Raw genomic sequence first — 25,181 nt, forward strand, 5'->3', positions numbered from 1 at the left:
GTACTGGTGTTCCTGGTTCTCGACTGGCTTTGATGTTGCTTTGTTCTTCGTTGGTATCGCTTCGTCTGTCAGCTTTAACACTCTTCTGGGAGCGTTGCCGAATGAAACATTATTAAACCAATGTGCGTACTCGGATTTATACCAGGCTATACGGCTGAGCTGTGCCACAGCTTTTTCAGCGGGCCCTCGTGGTGCTTCTGCACTGGTTTCAGGTAAGCGGCACTTCACGCTTCGTAACCTCGCTGTTCGTGCTGCTGCCACTCACGTATTCTCTGTGGCACGCGATGATAAGGCGTCTCGTGTCAACGTTGAAAACAGTGATGTCTCTTGTCGTGTTGGTGTCACGTGTGTAGTACGGTTATTCTGCGCACAGCCGTTCGTGCTGTTGCAACACGTCTCTCGAAGTTGTCGCATGCGAGTCTTTCAGTGTTGTTTTCTAATGCGACGTTAGTGGCCGGTCGTAATGACTGCAGTAGCCTAATTTATCTTTCGGAGCGACCAGGCGAAGGCTGAAGGCTGTTTCACATGCTGCGACTGCAACGACGAAAATCGGTGCTGTCGCACGCGTCGCAATGCGATTTTTAGAGGGCTCATTTCTCATGATTGCGATTTCAACAATGCGACTGGTGCGACGCCCAGGGCTGCTTACTGCCAGGTTTCGTGGCACACTCTGCATAATTCTTTTATTGTAGTGAATAAAACGTTTAGGCTATAATACTATTGACTTCTCTTGATTAAAAGCAAATAATATGTACGTTTACTAATTTAAAAACGTTAGTTAAGATTTGTCTTGGGGTGCGCGACGGCGGTTTCTGTAATTCAGTGCGACATCGCGCACGTAAACAGCTGTTCGCAGGTGGTTCAGCGATTCTTTATTCTATGGTTCAGCGCTGTGTGTTGTCTTATCTACCTTCTATGACCGTTTCGTTCTGCCTGCGCTACAACAATCTACAAGATGACCTATCGACAAGTTCATATAGCTACCCTCACCGTATATGCAGTATTCAGAATTCGGCTGCCACGAAGTTGTCGTGTCAGCCCAACAAGATCCTCGCGCTACCCGTGCTCGGCGTCAGCTTCTGGAGAAGTGATGCGTGTATATTGCCCGTCATTGCGCATATGTGGTGCCTGCTCCTAGCCATATTCTTACGCCAAACGCAACAAGAAGCATCAACCCGAACGCCCGCGTGTGCCCCTGAACGAAGCCTCAAACGATCTGTGTGATTACGACGTGGAACGAAAATTGTGTCGTGAAATTCAACCTTAGCGCTAGCCTGGTTCGTCCATCGCCGTGCTTGCGCTGCGAATATATATATATATATATATATATATATATATATATATATATATATATATATATATATATATATATATATATATATATATATGTATGTATGTATATATATGTATGTATATGGGAACCCTCTCTAAATATTTCTAAAGGCGCAAAAGCCGACGCATCAAATGTTTCAAGCAGTTACCGTCACTTTTGTAGAAACCTGTACGTTGTAACATAGCATTCTAAAAGACGCGCTTCTCGTCCACTTTGTTGTCCCGTGTCTCGCGCTGGTAGTATACTCGGAACTTCTAACAAGAAGACCATATCAATACGCGCTATTCATAATGCAGAATCGTAGGCCCACGGCAGGCGCACTTGCCGTTTAGAATTTTTCAGCTTTCTGCTCAGCCTCGCACGCCTCTCACGGTTAGCCTGTTTTGTGGAAATAAATATTATTATTATATTATTAATGTTATTAGATATTATAGTTTCTTCACTGTAATTTACAGCAATCATCCAGATTTCTTAAGCTAGTCATGCATTTAACTTGTATTAGATCAACATTGTTACGACATGCTTATGGGAGTCATTTCAAGCTAGATTGCTTTGCCAGAGAAAGTACAAATGCAAGTCTCAATGTTTATTCCAATTTGGTATTCCTAAACAGATTATATTGGCAGAATTTTATGCCTGCTTGCATTTCCTGCAATTCAATGTTCAGAGCTGGAAAAACTGATTCCTTTTCTTGCTGTCGAAAGGCTGCTTCAATGTCGATAGCAAGCTATAATTGTTAATTTCGAAAGTGTTAAGCAATGACTATATGTCTAAGCTTATCAATGCGTTTTTGTTCCACGAACAAAATGAATGAATGACGTGCTTATGTACTTATGTGTTTATATACCTCGCAGGCTACTAGGTTGGAGTATTATGCAAAGGGGAATAAAAAAGTTGTTACAAAAGGAAGAAGGGCACAACATTAAGAAAAAAACCAGCAAAAAAAGCAGTACCAATACATTGCATCAACTAGCCCAACGTGTTTTACTGGCACATTATACAATACTTAACAAACAATAACAGAAAAAGTTACTGCCCATGCACCCTGTACAGACGGTAAACCAGCGAAGCTGAAATGTGCAGCCCCGGCGTTTATCACTGGGTTAATTCCAATGGTTTATTCAAGTCTTTCTATATTATTGGTTATGTCTGAGTTTCTTAATGAGGTTATGCACATGTTTGGCTTGGGTTTATCACATTGTTTATTTGGAATGCCACACATTGCACTTTGCAAGATCACCGTCATGGAAAGTGCAATGAGTGGTTCATTGTGTTAATCCAGCGGGTCCATCAAAGTCTTTCTGAATTATGTTACGGGCTTGTGTTTTGTAATGCGTTAATCATAATGTTTATGACTCAGTTATGCACTGTAGTTACGAAGTGACACACCGGGCCTGCACATTTCATTTAATGAAATACAGGGACACATTTTCGAACCTATTCGGAAGTCTGAGAGAGACTACTGCACGCGCGCTCTGCTGCTAGAGAGAAACGACATCACTATCGGTCTAGCCAATTGCCCACCTCACCTTTGCTGCGAGATAATAATGACATCATGATCTTGTCTTAACCCCATCCCCCTCTGTGTCCCTTCCCTGCAATAATACGCAGATAAATGTATGGTTGAAATGCATAAGCATTTCTATGTCTACCCAACAAGAAATGTCTCCGTCCATCATGCAAGACGAATGCAATGGCTCAAAGCCCCTTAAACAATGGCTCATACCCCTTCACTAGGGTTTTTGGGATTGGATCATGAGTGTTTCGCCTAGGCATATACAGCTTCACTGTAAAAAGAATGAACACCTTTCTGCTAGAGACCAAGGCAATCATGAGGTGTATTAACAAATGAAAGTTTATTGAACATGCCGAGTAAATGCTGTTCGACAAGCAATAAATCGAATTTACACAAAAAGCAGAAGCAAGATCTGATGTGTGTCCATACAGATCCCAACAGGAAATGCATCCATCTCTGAAAGTGTAACAGCGGCCATGCTGACACAAGATTCTCCCAGTCTATTTGCATCTACAGCATCCATAATTTCTCTAGGCAGCCGATCTCCACAGGATGCTAGCTTCTTCCTCTACAATGCACTCTCCACATCTGAGCGTGCATTGTAGAGGAAGAAGCTAGCATTCTGTGCAGATCGGCTGCCTAGAGAAATTACGGAAGCTGTAGATCTAAAAATGCTGGGTTAATCTTGTCAACACGGCCTCCGTTAAAAATGGATGCATTTCCTGTCAGGAAACGCACATGAATTTTTGCTTCTCCTTTTTTGTATGTTCAGTTTGCTTGTCAGCGAGCATTTACTCGGTGTGTACATTAAACTTTTGGTTGTTAGATCATCTCGGTTTTCTTGTTTGTCTTATGTGTACTCTGGTGCCATTTGCAGCCAGGCTATTCATTTTTTTTTAGACTGCAACAAGTCATTTTAATGGCCCTCATGATACCTTATAAAATCTTTTATTTGGCCAATGTAACAAGAATGTAGTGTGAAGCAGTAAGAACAGGGTATGCTAACTTCTAATTAAAAGGTTTATTGTGAAAATGCAGTGATCTCTAAAGGTTACCACAAAGTAGTACAGCAATAAAACCTGATAAAGACTAGTGCTTAATGAAACCAAACATAAAAGCAGGAAAGGGAGAAAATACATATAGATATACAAGTCCAGGGGAAAAAAACATTGTGATCACCAAGTGTGCATGTGGCTACCTTCCAGGAAACTCATTTCTTTCCCAATGGCATGGAACTGGAAGAATGTGCTTGCATTAGCAATCTGTCAGTCTGTCTATTGGAATAACAACCGTGTTTCTTGAAAGGTGCTGGAATGCAGGATTGGCAATTGTAATGATTTTTTGCTGCACTTGGAATTTTTCTCTATTTTCTTTCTGTAGCATTTTTATTTATGTTTGGCTGCATCAAGCACCAATTTTTATCTATCCTTCAAAGATGTCTTTCTTTTTCTGGGGAAAACTCGGGGAAGGCAGGAGATGGAAATTCAAGGCGATGAGCAACACGAGAACAAGGTGAAAGTAGGAGCCAACTTTTCCACATGTGGACCTTGAAGAAGACAAGTCCACTTGTCGAAATGTTGGCTCCTGCTTTCACCTTGTTCTGGCTTTGCTCATCGTCCTTTGTTTTTCTGGTAATTTATATATAACTCCCCACATTTTTGCAAATGAACCTCAGTTGAAAGTTAGTCCTCATCCATATCTAGTGTCATCCTGTTGAGACTGCTTCATGCTATGCACTCTTTCAACATTTGTGTGTGTGTGTGTGTGCACACGCATGGATTTGGATGCGAGATCGGGCCCTTGGGCAGAGGTATCATTCTTCTCCTGTGCAGCCTTATGAATTCATTAACTATAGTGCAACAGAAATGCGATGGACAGGAACGCAGTGAACAACACACAGAGCGCTTTGTTCCTGTCTGTTGTCTACCTGTTGCACTTTAGTTAATAATGAGTACGCACAAACTCATCTAGTTTTCAGTTATTATGTCAGGCTTATAAGCCCGCTTGTGTCCTGGAATATCTGCATGGCTGTGTATCCTGTAATTTAATTCTTGGCCATTTGCTTGCAAGTCGCGTGTCAATCTCCTGATTTTCCTGACAATCTTGTGTGATGTGCAGGCGCAGACAGTTTCTGGTGAATCCATGCAGGGTGTTGTGCAGGGTGTAATCTGCACAACAAGTGCTGCTTTGATTGCTTTCAGTTCAGCTTTTCTAGGTGTAGGATGACCTGGAATGGTACTCACTTATATAGGGTTTAGTTTTATGTAGTGTCATACTACTGTTACACTGCTATTGCCAGATCAGTGTACTATATGTGCCTTATGTTTGCTTGCATCTTCATGATTAGCAACCTCCTCTGTGTGTTTGGCAGTTGCATATAGTCTCCTGGCCTAATTGTTTGCCCCCATATTCCACGGTATGGGCCTGTTGTGTTTCAAGTTCAGGTACTCCCAAGGTTGTGTGTCTGAAGGGAGGGGTAGTTGTCTTTGCATCTCATATGATAGCTGGCATAGTATCTTGGGACGAGGTTCTGAGCTCTTGAGACAAAGAATTTGTGCTGCAGGCTGCAACTCTACTCTGTCTAGGTACTTGTTCGTTAGCTCTTTCTCATAGAGGTCTTCAAGCATGGTACAGTTGGAAAGACCTGTTATTACTACACGATGCCTGTATTCGATGAGTTGTCTTTCTTGTGTGCTGCTGGTAATTCACACCGTACCATACCTTGGACACAAGCACAGCATCTGCGATTTTCTATAGTATCCACTCGTCCACCCCCATTATTTCGAGATTATTCTTTTCACCAGGTGTGGAAGTTGCGTCCAGGCATTGCATAATTGTTTCACCCACGTGCTGGCTCTGCCGTCATGGACTTACATTAGCTGAGGATTTGTGGATGTTGACTTGTGGGCATATTTGTCCAGCTATGTGGATCACAATGTGCAATCTGGGGTAGTTCTTGGTTCTAGTCTTTCTTTCTTTTTTCCGACGTAGATATGAGCTGACTTATCAGAAAGCGAGAGGCCAGAATGGCCAAGAAAGTCTGCAGTGTTGTCGAGGGCTTGTTGCATCATTCTTGATTTCTGTATAACATAGCTTTCCCATAGACTGTAATACACCATAGGCTGTAGTGTTTCTTGTAGTATGCCCGTGTTGTTGTTGTGTGTGGGCCAAATGTACCTCCAACGCTCACGTGGAATTTTCCGTCTTTCAGAAAGTTACTGTTTACGTGCTCTACCAGAGATGTTTTTGCTCATCATTCCTCTTATTAGAGCAGCATGAGGTACTGCTGTTAAAAGCCTCTTCACACTCTTCATTCTTTCATAAGCGGTATTACACAATGTCCTGCAATAAAGTTTCTGCTGCTGATGGCCCACTCATATCTGCCAGAAGGGACAACTCTTGAAAAAGGTTTTCTTTGTTCTATATGTGTGACGTAGTATGAGCATTCATGCCTTGACATTTATACATCTGTAGAACCAGCTTCCTGACAGAGTACTTGCTATACCTGATCATGCTTATTTGTGCAGTGCTGTTGAACAATACATATTGATGCAATGAATATTTACACACTCGAATTATCATGAAAGATGGTTGTTTTACAATTCTGCCCTTTGCTTTCTATTGGTGTTAGATTTTGCATAAGCATGCCCCCCTATGCAATAGTATTTTGAAGTGTAAGGGTTCAATAAAAGGTGATGAACTAAATCTAAGTGCAAGAGCTTTTTTTCTCACCTATGACTCCCATCGAAATGCGACTTCCATGGCTGGCAAATCGACCCCTCGCCTTGCGTTAGCAGCAGAATGCTATAGCCACAGTGGCAGGTGAACAAATTGAAGAACAATATTTGTCTATAATTTTTTTTCTTGCCTGTATGTAAGTAAAGTTTGGAATAAGTTTGTCATTGCAAAAAGGCCCAGTTTGTGGTCTTTTATTAAATAAACCACATATTGTGTATAGTTGAAATGCAGAAATTTGTTCTAAAATCCTCGGGTGATATATGTACTTGCAAGTAGCATGGTATTTCATTACTTATAAAGGTAGTAATCGCAGCGGATATCGTTATATGGGTTTACACAGTAATATATATATATGTGATCACAAACTTATTAGAAACTTACTAGAAACATGTAAGGCATGAATGTTTCTGCACACTTGATCCGCTGTGAACGTGCAAGAACTGCTTGTACTGACTGACTTCACTGCACAGTTTTGATTTACTTTTCTTCAGCGTGTCGTTTTATACTGTTTTATCCCCACAAGAACAGGCCGTTTGCCTGCTTTTCGCATTGTTGCACGAGTTCTACATAATTGTGCAGGAGGGTACGTTGTCACTTTGCCACTATAGCAAGCAATTTAATTAATCTGCTAGCTGTACAGTTAATTACCTTGCAGAGCAAGTGTTCATGCAGATGCAGTAAGGATACAAAGTCCACAACATAGTCTATGTTTATTGGTTTCTGTGCAAGAAAAAAAAAATTCTCCAGAGAAGAGGTGCAACTTAACGTGCATGTAATATTTTATTCAAGCCACGGATTTAATGCTATCATAGCAAATTCATTACGATAGCCTACAATTTTGCTCTGTCAAATTTAATAAGAGGCAAGATAAGCTTTCAAGATGCATCGGGAAATTCATGCTTGAAAACCGACAAGAAAATGCAACTGAACGGTACCGCGTTCAGCGCAACGTTGAAACTTCTGGTACTTTGCTGTCTTGTCATTTGCCCTTGCCGAGGTTGAAATAATTCAAGCTGCCTCGTAAGCGCGATTTCTGCATGCTGCTCAACAAAAGAAAATTGTGACGACCTCGTCGTCTGCTGGGGATCGAACACCTCCTAGCACTGACAACTCGCAAAGGCGTACGAAGCAAACGTGAAAATGCACTTCATTTGCTGTGTAGCGTGTCAACAAACGCATAGCAATCGGAGAATGCAATCTGTACAAGTTTTTATTCTCCCTTCGCGTACGTACCGAATTCGACGATCCACGTCTACGCGCATTGCACTTGTCGTGCGAGACGCCATTTTCCAAAACAAACAGGCGGAATAGCTCCGCTGACAGCTCTCCGCGCAATTTCGACGGAAAATCGCAGCGATCGGTGCGACGGTGCGACTGTGCGACCAACCGGTTGGTCGCAGCCGAAAATCGGGGGGTCGGCACTGCGACTGCGATTTTCATCGCAGACGACGGAAATCGCACTTCCGGTGCGACGAAAATCGCATCATGTGAAACAGGCTTAAGCCGTAGCAGCAGCACAGTTGAAATGTGGGCAGCTGATTTCTGATTAGGGTTTGTTCTGATTACAACAGGCTTCTTTGGCGCTTGTCGCTTGCGTGAAAACCTTGTGCCAGCTCGGCTTCGATCGTGGAATCTCCAGTGTTTCTATCGAAGGGAAAACTTAATTTTTAAGGCAAAAGCCTTAGATCTCCATGTTTAAAGTATAAACCCCATGCAAGCGATCTTGCACGCGACAGCGACAAGCGACGCGATGGAGATTGCTGTCGCGTTCGCTCGTCGCCTACAAGTTGCACCCCATGCGAGCGATGACTTCGAGCGACGTCTCCCCAGTGTTGCCGGTATGAGGGCAGCAATATAGGAGCCGAAACTAGCGTGACGCGTGCTTTATTACCTTAAGTTGATGTGTTTTACTGTAAAAAGCAGCATAAAATATTTCTGAAAGTCTTGCAGTAGGTTCTTATCCTTGCACCTATAAAAATTCAATCGTTTGCTCGTTCCCTGCGACAATCGGAAGTACTTGAGTTATGTACATCTAGTTCCGGCTTCGCGCTATTGGCTAGTCGCTCACAGCACTTCCGGGCGGCGAGCGACGAATTCTAGATTTGCAGAACCGAGCGATCGCGCGACAAGATCGAGCGATCTGTTCACGCGACGCCCGATCCGTCGCTCGAAGCCGTCGCTCGTCGCTGTCGCGCACAAAATCGCGCTTATGGGGTTTAGCCATAATGGTTGTGTTGTGAGGTTCAGAAAGTATCACGCGACCGAAGAAAGGCCAGAAGCGAACCAAAGCATGTCCAGCCGTGTATAAGAGATGATTAATGATTAGTAAATTTAATTATTGATTGATTAGTGATTGGATTAAGGTGGATTAGGTTGAATTAGGGGGGATCACGGTTTATTAAGGAGCATTAGGGTGGATGACAGAGGATTAGGGTGGATTAAGGTGAATTACTGTAAGCTTTACAAGGCGTTCACCTTCGCGTCGAGATCTCTTAGGCGATAGCTAAGGATGCCTGTTTTTTATTCTAGCCATGAGAGCAGAGTAATTTTTTTAAAGGTAAGTGTTAGGTTACATTTTTATTCTAATAAAATAAAAGAATGCTGAGGTTATATTACTGTTCTATTAATGTTTTATTAATGCATAACCATTCAAGACCGCCGTACCCGATCATTTTTCGAAATGACTCGGATTTCGCTGTTCTTTCTTTTTATTTTTATTTGCTGTTGTTTCTGCCTGTTTCTTATTGTTGTGCTGATAGGTTTGAATGTTTTTGATTGTTTGTAAACAATGTACCCATCTCCTGGCTCATAATGCCCATTCGGTCCCGAGGGTATATGATAATAAGTAAGTTAGCCTACAAAATAGACTGCTGGTGTTCCGTGTACTATATAAATTTCTTAAAGCTGGCAAACACGTGCAGTTTTCTTTCTATGTCTGATGTACTTGAACAAAAATAGGAAACAGAGCTTTTATTTAAGCGTAACAAAGATTTTATTCATGTGGAAGAATAGTCAAACGGAGGCACAATACTGCACTAGATGAGATAAAGCACACATACATGAAGATAGATCTAGTTGCAGTGACGCAGTTTGAGGAGCTTCTGCCTTTTTCTTTGCGCTTCCCTCTCTTTGTTGATGCTTTTTGTAAAAGAGACGAAACCTCAAAAGAACATAGAACTTTACTACTGCGGTCAAAGTTGCTTTCTCGTGCTCTGGGCACCCTAGTTGTGGAAAGGCCAGTGTCTGCAGCTGACTTGAAAAACCAGCTAGACTCGCTACATGCAACTTGTTTTTACTAAAGAACGCAGTAAATGCATCTTCCATGGCCTTCACAGCTGTTGATAAGGTCTGACTAGGATACACAAGGCCTCCATTGTCAAAATGGGTTGTGAAATATAAAGCAACGTCGGCACTAGCTTCTGCTTTACTTACGCAAAGGCAGCCTGCACACTGGGGACAAGAATTTTTGGCAATGATTTTTCGTGCAACATAACCTGCAGTATAGCATATCAAAGCGCTATTGCTCCTTTTTTTCTATGTAAGCTTGATGTTCACCACTGGACGCAAGAGATTGAATGACATCCTCAGCTTCATTGATACTTCTCCGGTCAAGAAGGCCGTCTATCCTGTCCAGTAGGCTCCTGCCTGTTGTTGCACACAACTAATTTGGATTCAGCAGTGCTCTGACCACGTCTGGTGGGCAGTTTCCTCCTCTGGGTGGTTTGGCTAGATTATAAAATGCCAGTAAGTTGACAGTCACGAGAAACTGCGAAACTGTTGGATGGTCATTACAGCCTGATGATTGTCTAATTATTCCAAAAAGGTTTTCTAGCTTATCTTGACTTAAGCGGGACGTTAAAGGATATTTGAAGCTCACGGTAGATGACAGGTAGGACAACAGATTAAGGATATATACTTGTGATGGTAACCCTTAGTCCAGAAGCTGTGCTTTCTGTAAGAAAACCATCACCAGCCGGTTGTGCATGTTGCTCTCACTCTCGCAAATATTCAAGAAACCCTTTCAAAAAGCGCATGTTTGGACTTCCAGGCTTGAGCGCCTTTCCGCTTGTCTGTGATGTCATGACACGAATCAGGCGATTCATTTCTTTCACAAAATGTACAGTCGGCTGCACAGTCCCATACGAAGACTCAATGCGCTCCCTGTACACAAATAGCCCTTTGACGACCTGATCGCTGAAGAGCTGAAATGCGATGTCCACGTGCACCTTCATTTTTTCGAAACAGTTCGGCTTAGTGTGTGCATTTGTAATGCTCGGCATCACTTTCAGTGTAACACTTTCCCGATCTGCTTCGAAAGCTGCTTGAACAATACCACTGTGGACATGTCCAGTTGGTGTCAGGTACCGTTATACAACAAATCAATTTCTCACGTTCTTCATTAAGTGTGGAAAATCGGGCACAAAGAACAGCTGCCTCTTCGGATCGACTGAGTGCTTGGTGCTGCTCCGAACGTGGCTTGCAGTACCTTGTAAAAAATAAAGAAAGAAAACATGTTAAGGAGAAGCAGTTATTACCTAATTTCAAAAAAAATTTTGTGGTTTTACATGCCAAAACCACAATAAGATTATAAGGCACACCGTGGTGGGTGACTGGACTATGGATTAATTTTCACCACCTGGGGTGCTTTAACGTCCACCCAATGCGCGGTACATGGGCGTTTTTGCATTTCGCCCCAGTCGAAATGCTGCCGCTGCAGCAATGATTTGATCCCGCACCCTCGGGCTTTGCAGCGCGCTCTACAACAAAGCCACTGCTCCACCACGGTTGGCGATTAATTCATCACAAGTTAAAAAATCGTAAAGCGTGTGCTGCAGTACTAGCACAACATTGCAAGAACAACTTAGCATGTTGCACTCAAATAAGATATCTCACCGTGTATTCCAAACAGCCGCCACATGCTCCTATTCCAGCTGGCGCCGTCGCATGTTATGCAGTCCACAAAGAGACCAGCTTTTTCCGCAAGGATGGCTGTTTCCACAACGATTTTTGCCAGTGTCGCGGATTTCACATTGGCCTTGGAGGCAGAAACGCCAAGAATTTGTGTCCAGCTTCCTGCATAAAGGTATAAGTATTTTCTGAGAGCATAAGCCTTACATATTATACGGTTGCGAAGCAAGAAAGAAAAATAAGTCAGCTAACCAGTAAATGGCTGAAACAGCACTACCGTGCCATGGTCTGCCAGCACATTCTTCTGGTCAGCAGGTCTATGATCCCCGAGGTCGACAAAACCTTCAATGTGGCCTTAATTGTAAAAAAGAAGCACAGGAGGAACATCCAGATTTACTTCGACATCTCAAGAAAGGTTGGAACATTTCAGTCGTTAGTAAAACAATGTAAACATGTCAGTTTCACATGAAAGGCGAGCAATTTATAGCGATGGCAAAGCATTAACCTACACGAAATATTAAGGTTCGTAGTTTTATCAGTCGTATAGGTTACAGTAAAGATTCGCTAATTCAATTTACAAGTACGGTGTCGCGTGCGCACCGGTACTTCTTGACGGACAGCACTCGATGAACAGGAACTCTGGTGGAGAGCACATGCAGCGGGGAGAAAATGCCTCTCGCTTCACCGCCGTTCCAGAATTTGAGGTTACACGACCTCCAACTCAAGGCGAACAGAGAGCGTTTATGTAGCCACAAGCCATGTCGGCTCGCCCTAATTAGGCTATGCACCCGTCGCAAAGGTGCGGTGCGCGAACAGCCATGCGCAGCCACGGCCGGGCTAGAGGAGCCTGCTACCCCCTATAGCTCCCGCTTGAATGTCAGCTCCCACATAGAGCGCACGGGAAGACGGTGTGCATCAAACCATCATAATTTTTGGCGCACCATTGCACGCACACCATACGGCGCTCAGGGGTGTGAATGGGTCTTACCGCACTTTAACTTTACACAGAACATTACGGCGGTGGCAAAAATTTACCTGGAGTACGTGTCCATATAATTAATATTGCAATAAGAAGCAACACATTGCAGAACACCTTATGCATATGGGCGTTCGATCGTAATACATTTCGTTTGAGGAAAATCATAGCGATTAGCAGAACACTCCATCTTCATGTACGCAGGGGTTTCGAAGAATATGCAATGAAGCTTTACTCACCTGCTGATTTTGCATTTAGGTGCTCTGAAAGCTTGATGTCATCGATGACGAGACCACCGTGTCGACTGTAGACATCCATGGCCTTCGTCTTTTCAGTCAAGGCATTGAAAATATTGGCACTGAGGCCAAAGCCACCCTTGAAGCGTTGCAGATACCTTTGCAGGCAAGTTCTCCCAGGCAGTACCATAATGGTTTCTCTGCGGAGATGTTCATACAACTTCGAGCTTCGCATCTTCATCATCATGCATTCTATGATCCACTCATCATTGTATCGCATGCCTTTATGTGACTTTCGTCCTGCAGCGAGGAAGCAGCTCTTGACAGCGAGTTGCTGTTTGTGAGGAAGAGATTTAATTTTATTTTCAAATGCCTCTTCGCTAACAGCCTCATTTTGCTCTTTCATGTGTGCCACCTGTTCTTTTGCAGTTGCGAGTCGTTTCTTGGTTCTCGACATATTTCTAGACGTGTTCTTACAGTGTTTCTTTTCGCCATGCTTCCCTGCGCTTGCCTTTTCCCTTTTCTTTCTCCTGCAGGCTTGGTTTTGAGCTATAGAACTCTTTGGTACTTGCAAAAAATACCGCAGGACTCCCCTTCAGACTTCGTAGATAACAAGCATTTTTCCGCAAAATACATCTCTGTAGGAAGTATGCTTCTTTGAAGCAGGCTTTAGCCGCATCCACCACAAAGAACTGTCAAGGAAACGTTCTTGATCAGAGATTCGGCCTCATCACGAGTTGTGAGGACTTGTTTTGATTTCTCTCTCCCTCTCAAGTAAACCGTGGCTACTACTGACTGTCGCTCAGGCAAAGGCTTTTCGAACAATACCATTTTCTCAATGAAAAGGGTGGCGAAGTTACTTATTTCGGCTTCACAATAAGCGTAAGCTACTGATTCTGCTGGCAGAGATGGCACTTTCATCCACCCGACAGGAATAGAGAGGTCGCTGAACGGATGGCGACTTTCAGTAGTGTTTTGTAGGCACTGAGCTCCATCATTTTGCGCGCTTGCTGCTTCAAAGCTACTGCGTGGGATGCACTCTTCAGGTACAGCAGCATTCTGGTGGACACCTTCGAGACTCTGTTTCCGCTCCCTCAACGGCTGAGCACAGCTCAGAGGCAGCTGACTCACCCCGCTTGCGCCGCTTTGATGGAAGCTCTAGATCTTGCTCGCACAGATTTCTTGTTTTTCTTTTTAATGGCACTTTAGGCACAAGGTGCTTAGGATACTCAGGAAATATCGTGGGTACGGCGTCGGGTTTCAGGCGCGGTTTATCGCGAGGAATCTCGTGGACGACGCCGTTCACGGTGACAGAGAACGCGCGCTCGATTAAACTGCTTTCCAAATGTTTTTCGCAAACCACAGCAGTTGGTGCTAGTCTTCTGTCCGTTCTCTTAATCATTCTTGCCCATTCTGCTAGCCGCTTCACACCAGATGGTGCAGTGAACAAGGATACACGCTCTGTGTTCGAGCGGTAACCACTTTTACACAACGGCACAAAGCAGGTCTTCTCCTTGCACTGTCTCTTTAGCTTCGGCATTTTTTCACCGCCGCCATATAGTTCTTGTAATGACAGGCACACAAACACCACAGCGACACACTCACTCTTTTATAACACCAAGAACAAACACGCAACACTGTAATAACACTGAGAACGCAAACATGGAAACCGACGCAACCGCTGCGAAACTGATGTGCGAAGCAGACGACACGCGCAGTCTACACCCACCCGTATGGCAGCGACCTCTGCCGGCCACCGTGGGCATTCATTGCAGGCGGCGCCACGCTCCTCCATTGAAAAGAGCGGGTGGACGGCACACTAGCCACTATATTCCAGGCACTATAGCTGCAGCGGACTTAGTAGTGTTAGGAAGAAGTATAAGAAAGGAGTAGAGCACACACACACACGAACACACACACGCACACACGCACGCACGCGCACGCACGCACGCACAAAAAAGCTCCCGGGAAAACCAGAGTGGAAAACTTATCACTCATGCTTGCCGGAGCCAGGCTAACAAGCGCCCGGAATATCTTCCATGCTTTATTGTCCACTATTGCTACATGGTAAGGTGTGATAGCATTTCCTGTCGGCAATGCTATCATGTTGATAACGCGCATGCCGTTCATTACTGTAAAGTACCGGGCTCGCAGCGTTAAAGAAAGGAATCGCATCAAGGCAGATGACGATTATCGTTGTGTGGCAGAAGGGGCACTCCAAAGGGTGTAAACTGTTCTTAGAGTGCAAGTCACGAACAGCTTGCGCGTTATCAGCGTGACACAGCATTCTCGACAGGAAAGTAGCGAGCACCGAGCCTTCAAGAAAGGAAACGAACGCAAGGCAGATGATTATCGTTATGGGACAAGATAAGCCCCAGAGGGTGTAAACTTTTAAGAGTTCTTAAGGTAATGAAAAGCGTCGTAAGTGTAAAGTCACAGATGCAGAAATAACCGCTATATAGGAAGAACGAATGGAGCGGAAGCCAGTTATGAAACAATAACAAAAAAAAAGAATCCGGGAGGGAAAGGTTTATGATAATTACTGCTATAGCTAAATGAGGGTGTCTGAGAGCGCGTAGTTACCCGTCGCGGCCGCTTAGTGGCTATGGTGCTGGCTGCTAAGCACGAGGTCACGGGATCGAATCCTGGCCACGGCGGCCGCATTTCGATGGGGGCGAAATGCGAGAACGCCCATGTACTTAGATTTAGGTGCACGTTTAAGAACCCTAGGGGGTCCAAATTTCCGGAACCCTCCACTACGGCGTGCCTCATAATCAGATCGTGGTTTTGGCACGTAAAACCCCACAATGTAATTTTTAGAACGCGTAGGCATAGAACTTTTTCTGATGACTCATGCATAGCGCATGGTAATGGTGCATGAGGACATTGATAATATCCTCTTAGAATGCGAGGATATCCATCCAGCGAATATATATGCGGAAGCTAGATCTTGGCCGACGCGCTAGGTTTTCAAGAGAGTAAGGGAAACATGAATGAAACTACTTTGAAGACCAGAAAAGGCGGCTTGAAGATTGTTGCCGCAAGGGGAGGGAGCATAGAATGGGGAACTTTTTACTGTAAATAATGTAGCTTAAAGTATAAATATACAGCAACATTTAAATGTGCCAAAAGGTTCGAAAGAACCCGCGCTTGGTGGGAATGCGCCACCGCCTTGTCTCAGAGGTAACGCTCATAGCAAATTCGTCCCGTCCGCATCCACGCGAGAGAGCTGGGAGGCTGCCCTGCTCGGCTTCTCTACCTTAGAGAGCCAAAGAGCTCTCGTGGCTAGGGCCCGAGCCACAGCGGAGGCCACAGGAGTCCCGGACTAGAGACCCCTCCTGGATTTTGTAAGGGGCCGGCCCGTAAGGTCGCCCTCAACTCTCTCTGTAAATAAGTGGAATAAATGTTTACCACCACTACCACCGAATCATAGAAGTCCCGCGCAATCGATTTTGTTTGCTTTGAATAGAGTTGTGTATTTATGTGCGCCGAAACAGCATACAATAAGCCTTCTTGTTTTGTGCGCACTATGAAGAAAAGAAGACTAAATATGAATAAAGAACAACATAAATAATACTTAGAAGAATAATTCAGTAGTATTTTTAAGGACAGAGGTATAATTTATAAATATATCGACTTTGCCCGAATGGTACCTGACTGGTAAAAATGTGGCAATTCGTCGCATATCTGTTGGGTAAACGTTGTTTTCATGTTTTTCGCAGGCTGGGCCACTAACCCTTGCAACTATCTGAACGCGCGGCCCGTTGAAGCAAGAATGTCCCTGGCCATCTGAAATGTCACCGCCTGCATGAAAGCAGCGCTGGAAAGCACCTGGCAACGCGTTATTGAGCTTTAGCTTCGGAAGCACAAAGCTATAGCTGTCTCCAGTTTACTACCATGCCTGCTGCAAGATGATTGGGAAATGTGGTATTATCGGACGCTTGCCGAACGTCGCTGAATGGCAGCTCAGGAGGTCTGATACTGGAGAGTCCAGGCCGATCCCCCGGAATGGCGGGCCGGAAGAGGCGCACTACGGTAGGCTGACGAGCTCGCGGGCTTTGTGCGCTCGATAGATCAAGGTTGAACAGTCAAAACCGTAACTATGTTCTGCTTTGTGCCCGGCTGCAATTCCGTCTACGCCAGAAACAAGAGGACGTGTCCGCTTTTCCGGCCACCGGCCGACCCCGATTTGCTTCGCCAGTGGGAGCGGAACATACAGAGGAAAGACAGGGCGCTCACTCGGAAGGACGCGGTTTGCGCGCTGCACTTCGAGAAGCACCTGGTGTGCGACAGGTATTACAGCGAACACGCGGGGAACGTGCTGCTCAACGAGAGGAAAGTTCCGAGGCTCCGGAAAGGCGCGGTGCCGACGATTTTCGAAGGAGGTGTGGTCGGTGTCGCGGGCGCCGGTTCGGACGCACCAGAGGGGTCGTCAAAGACGGTCGCGCAACAGCCGCCAGATGCCGGGGCGCCTCTGTGCGATTCGAGCCTGACTCGGTATGCCTCGCTCGAGACGACGCCTTGCCTGAACGCCGACGCCCGAAGCGGTGATCTCGACCAGCGCATCACCGTTAAGAGAGAGGAGGAGGACAGCCCCGACGCGAGCCTGACTTGGAACACGGAGCCCCGCACGGACGAAAAGATCGTCGCTCCTAGCGTTCACCCTGACTTCCGCGTCAAAGTGGAGAACGAAGAGTACTGCTTGGGTGTGCCGATTCCAAAGGAAGTGGTTCACAACGAGGACCAAGGCCGGGTGGTAGGACAGCTCAGTGAAGTCGAATGTAATGGTGCGGGCGTTGACTGTCGTGTCGAAGTAAAAAAGGAAGAGGAGTGCACCGACGAGCAGTGTCTGCTTCAAGTGCCCAGGGTAGCGTGCGTAGTCAATGATTTCGACACACCGCAGGCACCCCGCATTGTGCCACGGGCCCTTGTGGAACACCTCGTGCACCACCCTGAGGTGGTGAAACTCCCGCTCACGTGGAACTACCACAAGGTATGCAACACGATGCTATCATTTCACATATTCATCACTCCAATGAGTGACCACTGCCCCTCGGTCAAAATGCACATGGTGCGGCGTGTTGTGTGCATAGGAATCTGCAGGAACATCGCCTCCGAGACTCCATAGATTCTTCGGATACAGTACAAATAGAATAACAGACGGTGTGGGATTCACATTGAAAATTCCGAATAACCGTGCACCTTTCCTCCTGCTGAACTTACCTTTATAGATTTTCTGTTTCTTTGAAATGTGGGCCTTCCTATTGCGTATCATTTCGTTTGTGTGTTTCAGCACGTGATCACTTAATGCGTCGTGGGCACAGCTTTCGGACTATTATCTGTTCCTAGATATTGGGGATGCTTAGTTTTCATGTCTGTCCCATCTGTACTTAGTGGGCAGTTCTTTACTTCCGTTCGTTAGTTCATGTTTTATATGTTCCAGTGAATTATCCTTACTGTTACCAGGGGAACATAACTTTGTATAATTAGGGATTGGGCTTACCATACTATTCAGCGGTGCTGACAATAGAATATCATGAATTTGCCAGACATCAGTGATCACATTAAATCATTCTAGATTCAATGGTTAACTATAGCGCTGTATGTTGTAGCATATGTAAGAATGAATCGTTTTTTTCCCATATGTCTGTACAGACCTATCGGACCTAATTGAGACATCATTCATTGGAAACTGAAGCTGTCACACTTAGGAATTGAAGGGATTACAAGCTCATAACGGGAACTGACGGTCACCTTATCATAACTGAAGATTAGTATGTGGCATGTGTGTGACATTACCTGAGGTACGACCTCAGAAATCAACATTACCATCACCTGTCTGGCCCAACAAAACAAACCAAACGCCATTAACATGGCGTGGCCTGAATACCAGCACGTTTTTGCATACCCTATGTTCAATGTAATGCCCCTTCCAAGAGAAAATTGCCAGCCCACCTCTTTCTTTCTGTTTGTGTGGTGTTTATGTATGTTTACATTAATACTACCTATTATTAATAATAATGACCATTGCTTGCAGTTTAGCCCAAAAATGTCTTGACAGTGATAGCAATCTACAGACCCATTGCGCTTGCAGAAGTTCCCGTTATGTGTGGCGTTTTTAAATGGTGGACCTTCCAATTTAATGCTGTCGAAAAACACATAATGCGTGCTGTTGAAGGAACTGTTCACACTCATCTCCCACCGCAAAAGTTTTGTGTAGCTTGGTTTCGCGTTAAGCGCATGTGTAACCGTTTGCATATTGCACCACATTTTGCAACATAGCGAACACACGACCTCCAGGCAAGATGCTTGTTCCTAGCTTTGAAAATGTGCTTCCATTCCATGACACCAGGCGCAAATTTCACACTTAACGCGTGGGTCTTTATATGCTCAGTCTTACCCGCGCAGCAATGATTTACTCCCATCTCATGACCTCTGTGAACCAGGCTACTGCACCTTACAGTTGCCATGATCGGCCCAGTTTTGATTGCATCATCTCAGTCTTTGGTATAGTTTACTGCTACACTGCTTTTGGGATCAGCCCACTTAATTCGGTGAAAAACCGACCGAACACCGCACCCAAATCCAAGGAGGAAAGCAACGAACGATATTTCTCTCTTTAATAAAATAATGATGCAGAATTGTGGGCTTCAAGACGGATATTTTTTGCAGCGAGGATGCTTAGTTACCCGTGTTTCATAGTTTAGTTCTACAGCGAACGAAGACCATGGTCGGCACATTCTATAGGGTCAGTACGGATGGCTGAGTTAGCTGATTTGTCTGCCTTGGGATTGTCGTTGTCTGCTCGGGGAAATACGCACCCACTCATACCAGACCCCTTCCTTACCCTCAATACATGCCTCAGCCAATCAGCTGGCTTTAGGTTAGAAACGCCCAACTGACGATCATAGCTGAAGTGGCAAAGAAGCTACCGCTTAATGATGTGCACATGTTCTCCTAGCACAATACCACACAGAGATGGAGAAGGTAGGTTTTCTGTCAGTCCCGTCTGAGTTTACATGTGCAAGAGCATTTTTTATAATCACCAAACTTCTTTTTCTTGTCAATTTGGCAAAGCTAGAAGAAAATATTGCATTATTCTCTACACAACATGTTGAGCCATGGAATGTTCGCATGCACAGGGTGTCCCCACTATCATGCACCAAGATTTAAAAACATGCAAATGCCACCTGGCTGGATAGAACCAAGGGATTGTTGTTTGCCACTACTTGAGATACTCATAGTATCTTTTGCATTCCACCTGATTGCGTAATTAGTCATCATTATTTATTAATGAATTCTCAAATATAATTAGATGAAAAGTGTCAATGAGAAAATTGCGCAGCAACAAAACTCCCAATACAGCTTTCTGTTACTGAATATGTGCTAAATAAAAGTTTTTTTTTCCGAGCATGAAAGAAGCATGCGAATACATACGAAATTGCCGCGTGACTGGCCGCTGGAGGCACTTTGCGTGTATTCGCAGGCCTCTTTCACGCTCGGAAAACACTTTTATGTAGCATGTATTGAGCAGCAGAAAGTTGTATCGGGAATTTTTCAAGTTGCTGCACAATTTTCTCCGTGACACTCTTAATCTAAACATAATGTTTGAAAATTTATGAATAAATAATTAAGACTAATTACGTAATTAGGCAGGATGCAAAAGATACTCGGAGTATCTCCAAACGACGGCAAACAACATTACCTTGGTTCTGTCCAGCTACGTGGAATTTGCATGTTTTTAAATCTTGGTGCATGATAGTGGGGACACCCCGTCTAGAGATACGTACGACGTACAGACTATACAAAACAATGCACTTAGGTTATTTAGTTGCCTAAACAAAAATGATAAACATGTAGACACTATTACATTCAAGCAACTACAAGACTTTTGTTTTACTGCGCTAGATCATCTGATTTTGAAAACTGTCTTTCAAAATTCTCTATTCTAGAAACTCGCAGCGTTCGTCTGTTTCGCGGGACGTTTTATTTCTTCTCTTGTATTTCACGTGTTATGATTCGCGCCATTAATTTATATCTCTGTTTACGCCGAGTTACTTGTTAATATGTATTATATATATGTATATGTAATATGTATCTATATAATTTGTCAATTCTTTTTTTTTTTTCTTTAAGTAATCCGTGAAGTTGCCAGCGGGGGGAATCTGCGGTTTGTCAGTTTGTCGTTGACGACAGCGTCACTGCTGTCGTCCAACACATACTGCGTACTACGTACACCGATGCCAGTAACGATGATGTTATCGGTCGCAGGTCAGGGTGCCCCGAGGGAACCGCGTCGTCTTCTGCACCCTCGCCGTCGCCAGCGACGGAACGACACCCGTCGTCAGCAAGTTCGTCAACGTCACGGACAGCCGCGAGGGGGAGCCGCTCGAGGCGTTCGTGTCGAACCGGAGCCTGAACGGCGCGCTGGGCGACGTCGCGAAGCCGACCAGCGTCGAGGCTGTCGAGCGCATGGTCGAGGCGATCGACCGTCTGCCCATGTGCAGCGGTGGACCGCCGAGGGCCAAGTACCCGGATGTGGACCCGACTCGCGCTCGCGTCGACGCCCTGGGCGTGTGGAGGCACGCCGACTGCGAGGTGTACGGCGCCGCGCTGTGTCGCCACTGTGCCCGGCTCGACAGCACCCTGCGCGCCCAAGTGTCGAGGCAGCGCAGGAGGAAAGGCTCGGCGCCGCTCCGGGTTTGCCTCGCCTCGCTGCCGCCGGCGCAGCGCTCCAAAGTGGAGCTGCTCCGAAAGCGCAGCCGGTGCCTGTACAAGAAGCTGCGGCGCCTCACGGGCGGCGGGAGGGAACTCTGGGACGACGAGGACGGGGAGGACGACGACGACGGAATCGAGTGACCCGAGGCGCTTTCGCAATCGGCGGGGGCTGGGCTCTCGTCTATAGGCCTTGTCAACGGCGCATATATATTTACGTCGTCGCGAGAGACCTTTAGCGTAACGCCACTAGTATACTGTCGCGCACATTGTGAGCTAGAACGCGGGTGACCCGTGGCCCCTGCGGCTTCGAAACCTCGCGGCGTCGTTGATGTGCGAAAAAATGTTTGTGAACAAGATGCTACGGTAACTGGAACGGCGTTCGCTTCTCCGAAGATTGGTGGGTTGGCACCGCCGGGCAGTCCGGAGCCCCCCGGCCAGGGAGCCCGTGCCGTAGCCCGTATTGTGCGCAACTTGCGCGTGGGCACAGAGGAAGAGCAGTGCACACACGCAACCGCATATACGTCCAACAACGAATCATTTCCTCGGTGAAAAGCACGGTATTTATCGATTCCACAGTTTACGTAACCGGTATACATTCTGTGACGTATATCGCTGGATGTATAAGTGGCGTCATTTCCCGGGAATAAGTACTTGTTGAAAGTTAGCACTGTGTGTGTGTGGCTTGTTCTTACTCAGCGTCCGTGTACCAGTCGCGCCAGGCTAGTGGCCTTAATGATTTTTGTAACATTCACAGATAGCTTTAAAGCGTAATATACATGATGCGTATTGAAAACCATCCGATCCGTTGTACGAGTACCAGTCGAGGCAACAATTGATAGCGTGCAACACAGCTGCAACAAGTTTACGACAGAAAAGCGCGGTTATCGGCCGTTCGCTATGTGGGTACAATCACTTTCGCGATGCTTCGCGTGACTACGTACCGCCGGACGCGTTGGTGCCTGTGGGCGGCATTGTTCAGGACATCGTGCAACTAAATTAAGACAGCGTGCTTAGCACTACGCCAAGAATGCCTGCAGGAGCCGACGCATTCGGTACTAGTCACGTTAAATCTCGCGAAAGTGATTATATGCCCGAAAACAAACGACCAAAAAAGGAGAGGATCGAGTTCCAAACGAGAGCACAAGTTCTCAAGGTAGCCATGCTTCCAAAGTGATCGCGCCCGATTGGTGTTGAAATTGACCCGTGTGACCGAGGGTGTAACTGTCGTCGGAAACCCAAGATGCCAGCCGAAGTCGTCGGCATATCTTGTGTGCGCATATTAGCAAGAAATTTAGATTTTTTTTTTCAACTTCGTTGTACAGTGTGCGTTTCAAACTGAACTGAGAGATCACTTTAGGCAAATAATTTAGATGAAATGCTTTTTTTTTTCTCATATTGTACTTCGTGAAACCGGAGTCCTTCCATGTTTTTCTGGTCACGAAACTCCGCCGTCACGCTATGGGAGAGGTTCATATGCTGCCCAAAGGTGCCGCGACGCGGCGCCACTGTGCCACAGAGGGCATCGTTCGCGTACCGAAATGCGTGCGCAGTGCGAGGCGAGCTGACTGATCGGGTGCGTTCTGTGCATGTGCTGTGCTATTTTTCGAGTGTTGGACTGTTTGGTTGAAGTGGTGGAGTGGGACAACGATGCCGAACACGTGTTGCGTGCCTGGGTGCCGTTCCGGCTACAAGGGCACGACCGAAAAGGTGTCGTTGTTCTGTTTCCCTAATAACAAGGATCAGCGCGAGAAATGGAAGCGGGCCATACCGCGGCAGGAAAGTGGCGGTTTTAATTTCGAATCGAAGTATACACGTGTGTGCGCGAAACACTTTGACGCCTCGGACATCGTCACTGCGTACAATTTCAACATCAACGGCGACGACGTGTCCCTGGAGCGTGAGAAGCCGACGCTGAAGACTAACGCCATTCCAAGGATTTTTTGAAGGCCTTCCAGCGTACCTGACAAAGCCCAAACCTCGGTCCCGCTCATAAGATACTGCCCACAGAGTCCTTATCTGCCACAGTTTAACAGAAACTGAACAGCTGTGCTCGGCGAACAATCTGGCGCTATGCACAACGGAGAATTGGCGCTTACTCATCTGGTGATAAGTGGGACCACTGGCGTTTTGTTGCGAATGCGCGGTGTTTAATTTAAGGCAAATATTAAAAAGCGGAGCCCACCGAAGCGTTGATGCGAACGGCGATGACGAAGAAATCCGGACCGAGACCGCCCGGCCGTGTACAGCGGACGCACTTCGATGGGGGCGAAATGCAAAACACCCGCTTATTTAAATTTAGGTGCATTTTAAAGGATCCCAGGTGGTCAAAACTAATCCCGAGTCCCCCACTACGGCGTGCCTCATAATCGTATCGCGGTTCTGGCTCTTAAAATTCCAGATCTTTCTTTTTTTTTTCGGTCTGAGACTGCCGCAAGCTCCATGTTATGAGCGGCTTTTTTTTTTCGTCCCGTGCGCTCATATCATCGAAGAAGACACGCTCAGGCAGTAATTTAATTATATTCAATGTTAAAAATAGTTACGTGAAACTAAAGCGATCGTTGAGGAAGTTAAGAAAGCTAGAATACCGAGGCTGCCCCACACACAACAACAGCGGTAGCGGCGTTCGCATGCCCTCTCATGCACGGTTGCGCCTCTAGCGGCGGGCGCTGGCGCTATATGAAACTGAGGCGGCAGTTTCGTGACCAGAAAAAACATGGAAGGACTCTGGTCAAACTTAGGCGTGCTGTCCGTGCATAAGGGTCAACAATATAATCTCCACCACTCGTATTGCCGAACGCTTCGGGAACGGACGAACAAGTAAATAAAGAAAATCCATTTGGTCACATTGGCGGGTAATGAAAGACAGCTGGAAGCTCGGGAAGTAATGTTGTTCTTTCATACATGCAGTATGTCGTTCGTGTGCGAGAGCCAGACCTAACTAGGACAAGTCCAGCTCTCGGAGCCACACGTGAAGCGTCTAGTCGTTCAGCGGTAGAGCGGAGCCTGAGATCACTGTTCGCTCAGGTCTTTGACAGAATGTGTCCGCCAGAATTGCTCATCTGGAGTGCCGTCGCTTTTTCCTTTTTCTTTCTTCATCTAGTGCGGTAAGATTTTGAGGACTTGTTTAAGTGCCACAGTGCGGTCCCACTTTTCCCCGCCATATCCGTTTGTGAAAAATTGGTCTCCAGGGTAACTCTTCTCGCGTGTGTTTGGCGCACAGATTTGTTTTACGGTGTTGATATGTTTCCCTTAATAAACTTTTCAGCTAAAATGTCTGAAATGTTTGTCATGCAGCCTCTAATATTACGAAAGTCGCGTTTTGAGGAACGCATGAAGGTTGTGTCTGTAATGAGTGACCGTTTAGCTTCGAACCTGGTTTTGCTGGGAGCACAGCGTTGTTGTTGAACAGTTGAACAGACGTCAGCACGTTGTCGGCTCTCGGTGCGAGTGCTATGCCACAACGTCCTGGAAGTTCGCGGTACGGGTGTACCACTTGTTTCTGGGAAGACAAACTCGGATTATGCAAAATAGGAAATTCTAGAAAAGGTTTTTGTTTTTCTGACAAAGCTCAGTCACGTGATAATCGCCAGTGCCCTCAATAACACAACTTCAATCAGTAAATTTTAGTGGCTTTGGGAGTTGCGTTCTAATTACAGAGTTCAAGCGAACCAGTACTCAAAGCATAACACTTGTCTAGAAATTGCGTGTAGTGCCATTTTCGAGACAGACTCAGAGAGTGTGGCATAAAATGCTTTG

General features: G+C 45.7%; 1 protein-coding gene across 1 annotated transcript; it reads left to right on the forward strand.

Annotated features, from left to right (window-relative positions):
* Nucleotides 1-24,699, forward strand: LOC142592704 (uncharacterized). The gene is made up of 3 exons (XM_075704283.1): nt 1-212; nt 16,430-17,700; nt 20,979-24,699. Exons 2-3 carry the CDS (start codon nt 16,810-16,812, stop codon nt 21,564-21,566), a joined length of 1,479 nt encoding a protein of 492 aa, XP_075560398.1. The 5' UTR covers nt 1-212; nt 16,430-16,809; the 3' UTR covers nt 21,567-24,699.
* The last annotated feature ends 482 nt before the right edge of the window (nt 24,700-25,181 follow it).

Source organism: Dermacentor variabilis, chromosome 9 (genome assembly GCF_050947875.1).
Source record: "Dermacentor variabilis isolate Ectoservices chromosome 9, ASM5094787v1, whole genome shotgun sequence".
NCBI classification, from domain to species: Eukaryota; Metazoa; Arthropoda; class Arachnida; order Ixodida; family Ixodidae; genus Dermacentor; species Dermacentor variabilis.

Bases quoted from the DNA above. Each gene is read 5' to 3' on its own strand.
- LOC142592704 (XM_075704283.1), top strand. From the start codon at position 16,810: ATGTTCTGCTTTGTGCCCGGCTGCAATTCCGTCTACGCCAGAAACAAG. The intron at 17,701-20,978 runs GTATGCAACACG...TATCGGTCGCAG, and splicing joins TCACGTGGAACTACCACAAG to GTCAGGGTGCCCCGAGGGAA.